Below are 7,286 nucleotides of genomic sequence, written 5' to 3' on the forward strand. Positions count from 1 at the left end.
ACAAAAAGTTAGACGAAATCTAAATTTTCTGCTTGCTTGTAATAAATTAGGAGAGAATTTGTTTTGAATTTCGCGCAAAGCTACACGAGGGCAATCTGCGCTAGCCGTCCCTAATTTAGCAGTGTAAGACTAGAGGGAAGGCAACTAGTCATCACCACTTAACGCCAACTCTTGGGCTACTCTTTTACCATGGAATAGTGGGATTGATCGTCACATTATAACGCCCCCATAGCTGAAAGGGCGAGCATGTTTGGTGCGACCGGGATTCGAACCCGCGACCCTCGGATTACGAGTCGAACGCCTTAGGAGAGAGAGCCAGAAGCTATTAGAGCGATTTATTTATAATACTGATATATCTTACTTGAATAATTTCTGACTCTTATGTTATAAGAGATTCTGTAACCATCAATGTCATTAATAAACGAGCTATTGGATTCATCAAAAATAATTTCAAGACGTAACAGGTTTAATGGTTCTTAAATATCTGGCGGTCTGTTGTACATTATATTCGAAGTTCTTTAGGATAATTATTACGCATTTTTAATTTTATGTAGTTTATGTTAATTCACTCTACGTTTTTAAGGGTTAACTATCATTTTGTGTATGTTATTGGACGTTAACACACAGAAAGAACAGTTCAAATAACACGTAGTACTCTTACATGTTAAATCCGTCTCATTTTTTGTATATTTCAATAGATTATGAATTCACAACGTTCCCCGCTAGTACAGCGGTAAATCTACGGATTTACAATGCTAAGATCATGGGTTTGATTCCTCTCGGGGGAGTCAGCAGACAGCCCAATGTGGCTTTGCTATATGAAAACACACACACATGCATTCACAAAGGTTACATTTAATTTAGATCTAACGCTTTGGTTGATAGAGCGCTTGCTTCCAGATGGTAAATATCCTGTTATCTTTTTTGAACTTCTTTCTATGCTAACAAAAAAAAAAAAAGACAGTAACAACAAATTCCAAATACTGATCTCATTTTATATGATCAAAGTACCGATATTTACCTCACGAATTTCTCCTTTTACAATGAAGATTAAATTATTACCATAGTTACAAGAAGAATGCCTTTCATAACACTCATCAGTTAGTTACGTAACCATACAAAGCAATAACGTGAATGAAATCATTCTTGGCACAGAGTGATACTTAGGGCGTAGTAAAGTAACACTGCCAACCTTTGGGTTACGTATTCAACATAGTGTAAGTGTATTTATTGAGGAAGAGGGAATTCCCCGTATTAGACTTGCGTACATCAGAAGGTCAGGGCTAAATAAATCATATACTGAAAAATTACAATTGAAAGTAAAGAATAGTGTATGACAATATGTCAATCACAGTACGTTAAAGATGTATATATATGTGACTTTTAAACTACCAGTATGTTTCAACAAAGTGTACAGTAGTTTTAAAATACATGATGCTTTACCCCTAATAAAGAAATTGTCACCTTTCGAAAATGTTTGGGTTACAGGATTTCGTAGTTTTATCTTTAATTAATGTTTGATATATGCGCTTTTATAACAATAATAGCATTCGTGATCACGTGCTTGGACTTCAATGTTTTATTAAAATACACGTTAGTTCTAAGGAACATTTTCAAGGTTTAGAAAACAGTATCAGTCTTTCAAAAGAATAACAAAAAAAAAATCTTTCGAAGCATAAAATGGACTAAAAATGGAATATACATCCATATATTCTACATTTCGTCAGTTACTCTGTTGTCTTCTGAAACCAACACTCATGAACATATTTACTCTTGTACCACCTTTTCAGTTGGTTTATACTCATTTCCAAGCTTTATGAGAAAAACTCCAGAATTTGAAATAAAAGACAAAGTAATATCGTTTGAGGTTTGTTTGTTTTTGAATTTTGCGCAAAGCTACCCAAGGGCTATTTGCGCTAGCCGTCCCTAATTTAGCAGTGTAAGACTAGAGGGAAGGCAGCTAGTCATCACCACCCACCGCCAACTCTTGGACTACTCTTTTACCAACGAATAGTGGGATTGACCGTCACGTTATAACGCCCCCACGACTGGGAGAACGAGCATGTTTGGTGCGATCGGGATTCGAACCCGCGACCCTCGGATTACGAGTCGAACGCCTTAACACGCTTGGCCATGCCGGGCCTATCGTCTCAGGTAACTTGGCTTTACAGAGCCCACACTACTCTTCACTAACTTTTGCTTGAATCTCGTATTAATCAAAGTGCTTTGCGTGATGACAGGTAAGCCTATCTAATTTTTTAGTGTATTTATTGCAAGCATATAAATTTCCTTCAGTTTCTCGTACATTCCACCAGGTTTACACGATTCTATTCACAATGTCGTTTCTCTTCATACAGATTATACTTCACGGTTGTTGTTCTACAAGGTTGAAAACTTCCTGCTCAGTACGTAAAAGTCGATATATCGACAATTGTATAGAAAACTTGCTATACCATTAATGATGTGTTAGTTACGATGAACAAAAAAACAAACAAACTTGTCTGTGTAGTCCAACAAACTGGAATGAGCTGTATTGTTGAATATTAATATTACTGAAAAAGTAAAAAGGCTCATGGCTTAATATCAGGATACGAGCTGAACCTAACTTTGCACTTTTCTCTAATAAGGAGTAATGGCCATACCGCAAGGCATTCACGACAATGAAACACTAAATGAAAGTAGGAGAATTGTCAAGAGCAAGGAGAACTAGAGGCGATACGTGTTTGTGTAATGACTGTGTTTGAAATAAGGTATCGTGTGAGTGTTTGCTATTGTACTTGAGGCATTTAAACCAGTTAAGGAAAAAAAAAACAACAAACTTTCTTTTGCTATATTTATAAATTAAACATTATAGCTGCACGCAAATACCTGAATTTGTATACCAAACTGGAACCGCCATCTATATCACATTAATATTTTTGTGAATTATTATTAGAGTAGAGTCATATTTTTATTTATTTATTTGCTATAGCTACAAATACAAAACTTTTGAAAAGCAGCTTAAGCCATTGAGATAAACCTAACATTACTACAAGGTATATATTACAGTCATATAAATTAAAATTTGCTGAGAAATAAAAACCATATTTTGTCCACATTTCTAAGCAAATTATTGTTTAAGTTCGGTTGTATGAAAGAAATATAATGGACTCGCCAATTTAAGGTAATTTAGTTGTTTGTCTAAACATATTTTCATATGGATTATTGGGAAAATATTACAGATTTTTCTAAGTTAATTTAGGGTTTAATTTCAGATGATTTATATGTACACATATATTTCCGAAAAATAAAATTCGGGAAAAAGGTGTAACAATATTTCGCGACAATTAACTACGTGGTTTGAGCAAATGTAGAAAATCAAACGTACTCCATAAAATATATTTTTCGCATATGAAGCGCAAAATTATTCTGTAAAGTGCATACTTGTGATCAGAGCTGTATAACTCTGATTATAATTTATTGCATTACACGTTAGCTTATTTCCTCACACGTGTACTCAATGATTCATAAGACTACCGGGTTTCATGCAGATATTCAGTCCTATAAAAAAACAAATAATCAAAAATAGCTTCTTACAGTGAGGCTACGTTTAGACGGTTGAAACTGTTAAAATTACTTCCACAAAATTAGTTAATAAACAAGAGTCTGATAATGATGCTGCAAATCGTTATCATGTTACTTATAACTGGACACGACGGCCATAAATTCTACATGTTCGCTAATCATGTTTACTCTTCTTCCTGGTATACTCTGTGTGTGTGTGTACATACTCGAAGTGAGCTTGAGCTTAGCTACACCCACATTATTGATAAAAAATTTCAATGTTAGTTTTATATTTCATTTTAAAATCAAGTTATGTGTTTGTAGAAGATTCATTGAAGTGGAAATAAAGTGTTAAGGAAAAGGAAAAAATGCCGAAAACTCTCGTGATTACTTTATTGAAGATAAAGTTTTCCTTGTGTTATTTTCAGTAAAATAATATTTCAATGATCTTTCGAATGAGTTTTATTTCCACAAGGCTGTGTAATGACTGTTAACTTATGTTGTGGTAAAAGAAGTCGAATATTCATAAAAACGTAGATTATAAAAACTTGCATTCGTTTTTAGCATAGGATACAGAAATGTATTCAAAGACATGTTAAAAGGCAGTTTTTTAAAGTGATTGAAAATGGTTCATGTACATTTAGTATACGATCTATCACATGCTCTGCGAAAAGCAATCAAAAGATGATCAGAATTTTTTTAATATACTTATAATAAGGTATAATACGCTCTTCTCTTTCAGTTCTTCAGGCATGTGATTATTCGTGTCATCTGAAACGCAAATGATAACGCCAGCTCTCATCGAGGAGTGTTCTACAGATTCCGTGAGAAATACCAGATTGGTCAAATAAAGGGACCTGTACACTCGCTAAACTTTAGTTTTAGTCCAATAGAGCATATCCATCATATTAATACTCTGATTTTAAACATACAATATTGTTGAAAAACTATTATTTCTGTTTTTAAAGACTATATCAAAGTGAGGTGTCTTGAATAGTAGAAATGTGAGGCCATTTTTAGCAAAAGTTAATTTACGAGTACGGCCTGAATGACTAATAACTTGCGTTTTAGATCACATGAAAGGTCATATGATGTCTAATTTGTACATGAATAAAATAAGGCAATAATTGACATTGCTTTATGTCAGTGTTTTCGTCTTATCATAATCAAAATATTATAACACCCAAGTATTCTTTAATTTAGTGCATTGTAAATATCTATATTATAAGCCTACCTATAAATTTGTATAATAAAAACGTGTGTGTCATTATCAATAAGTTAAACGGATTAGTTCAGGTTTATTTTAAAGCCAAGTAAGACTGGACTGTCTAATGTCTCAATCGCTAGGAACTGAACCCCGGATTCTAGAATTGTAAGTTCGTAAACTTACCACTGTCCGACAAGGAGAAAGGTTTCAATTCTTATGTACATTTTGTTGAAATTGATGATAGTTTTATTTATCCCTGAAGCGAGCTTATATTAAACCATGTTCACGCCACTGATTAGAAACTTTGCATTAGAGGTCCAAAATACTTTTCACTTTAGAATGAAAATTAAAAAAAACATCACTTTGTGCACAACCTGAAAGACACTCCGTTTTGTTCATTTTATAATTTGCCACTACCCTGGGATTATTATGGTCATAGCAATTACAATTAAGAGAAAGATATATTTAAAGATTTTATCATTACCAAAATGAAAAAAGAAATATACATATCTACAAATCAGGTTGTGGTAAAAGAAGTCGAATATTCATAAAAACGTAGATTATAAGGATTAGATCAGTTTAGCCCTTTCAAATTTAACTACATCATTGGCATAATTGTGCTCACCCACAGTCTGTATAAACACGTTACATTCTAAGCTAGTCTTAGCAGCGAAGGACACGAAATGTTTACATACAAAGCTTTCGTTACGACCACGAGCTTCATATTAATGTTATGTTTTTACTTGCTTTTACACGACTGACTAAATAAAGCTTAGTTTTACACAAATGACTAAATAAAGCTTAGTTTCTGTCTTAATTACAAGGAAAACAGATTAACGTGTAGCGAATAAATATTCAACCTTCTATACTCAAAGTCAGTAAAGCGCTTAGAACATAAAGGATGACATTCCAAGTAAATGTTTTATGGATTGAATCACCGAATTCAATAATATCAAATTGGCGAATTTTATGTTCGCTATGTTCTCCTTTCCATATATACTTCCTGACCAGTATATTCTGATTTTAGCTGAAAATAATATATTTCTTTTAAATAAAGTTTTGATTTAGCTGCTGTTAAGTCTATCTAGAAACTACTAGAAATAGATGATGTTACAACTTGCCATGTAATGAAATTTTTATTTTTGTGAATTATTTATTTCTCCACATTAGCTTTCTGATAAACGATGTATAGACGCGTTTTCCAAAAAAAGTAATTTTCCAGTAAATATATGCTTAAATGAGATAAGAGCTTCTTATGAGTGCATTTTTTGGAGTGTCCGGCTGTTCCAATCTCAATACTCTAAGTTGAAAACAAAGTACAAAAAACATTTATTCTGAAATATCTATTTTATATGCTTTTCGTACATGACTTAATACGCATAGTTGATAATCACATGCGACTTTATGTTACAGTCATGCAAGTAGGTTATCGTATTAAATAAGCCATGTGTCAGTGAAAATACATGATCTCTAAAATAAATACTTCTAGCTCGTAATACATATATAAATAAAATGGTAACCGGTGATACAGAATACCAATAAAATAAATTAAAATTACTATAAAAGACCACTAACTTACATCACTGTCTTCCAAATAACCATAGACGTCTAATTTGTCCAGCCTGAGGGTTCCTTGAAAAGGTAAGAATCTCCTTCCTCGCTGAATTTTTTCGTTACTCCACACACAGACCCTAAGCTCATAAGCAGAACTGACCTTTCTGTCTAAGGATGAGATCAGAACCAGACTAAACTCGGCCGGAATCAAAACACATGTTTCCATTGCTACACCTTTCATCAGGAGAGGGTACCATTTAATCAGATACGAATTACAGGAAGTGAACAACCATTGCTTCAAAAAATTGCTGGAAAGGGAACGATTGGTCACTCTAATAAAAGCTGCAATAAGTCCCAACGTAAGAGAAAAATCCAGCACGTGTAGTCTCTTTCTTCATCCCGCTTGATCTGACGGTATGCCACAGTCCATTTGAGTAAGCAACAGGTGTCCGTACCTGCCCGATAGATGGCGCAATCTTCCAATTGAGGGAGTGTCTTCTCAGATCTTCCCAAGTGGGTGTGGCCGTGACCCTGTTAGATCAAAACAGCGCCATGCGGAGTGGTAGCGAAAGCGAGTGGCCAGAAGGCATACCGCTCGAGATTCGAAGCAGCCTTGACAAACTAGGACAGTGTTGATGGACGCGTTTTCTGCTTACTCGTCATTTGTACGAATTCATCAGAGTCGACTGATTAAGATTTTGTAGTTTCACTCCTTTGTTTTCGTATTTTTCTTTTCAATTTGTTTTTTCTTTCAAGGCTGTTACATCAGATAGCGACATTTATCTAGCTTGGACTGGTTGTAATCTGTATCCTTCGTTAAGCTCCAACAGGGCGGGGCACTTTTTTTTATTATTATTCATTTATTTCAGGTTGAGAAAATTATGTGGCCTACTACAAATTGTCTGACTTCTGTTCACGTATAACATCCAACTTTCAGAAAAAAAAAAATTTCAAGCGACCTCATTCAAACTCTAAAATCAAA

At 34.1% G+C, this 7,286-nt stretch overlaps 1 protein-coding gene across 3 annotated transcripts in view; it reads right to left on the bottom strand.

Annotated features, from left to right (window-relative positions):
• Positions 1-6,732, bottom strand: part of LOC143233077 (uncharacterized) — a 30,055-nt gene extending 23,323 nt beyond the window's left edge. For 2 of the 3 annotated variants that reach the window (XM_076468963.1, XM_076468961.1), the window contains exon 1: positions 6,330-6,732. In XM_076468963.1, the coding sequence (XP_076325078.1) occupies positions 6,330-6,545 (216 nt within the window). In that variant the 5' untranslated portion in view covers positions 6,546-6,732. The remainder of the gene's footprint in view (positions 1-6,329) is intronic. The other variant, XM_076468962.1, reaches the window with a different exon arrangement.
• Positions 6,733-7,286: the final 554 nt, after the last annotated feature.

This window comes from Tachypleus tridentatus, chromosome 12 (assembly GCF_004210375.1).
Source record: "Tachypleus tridentatus isolate NWPU-2018 chromosome 12, ASM421037v1, whole genome shotgun sequence".
Classification (NCBI taxonomy): Eukaryota; Metazoa; Arthropoda; class Merostomata; order Xiphosura; family Limulidae; genus Tachypleus; species Tachypleus tridentatus.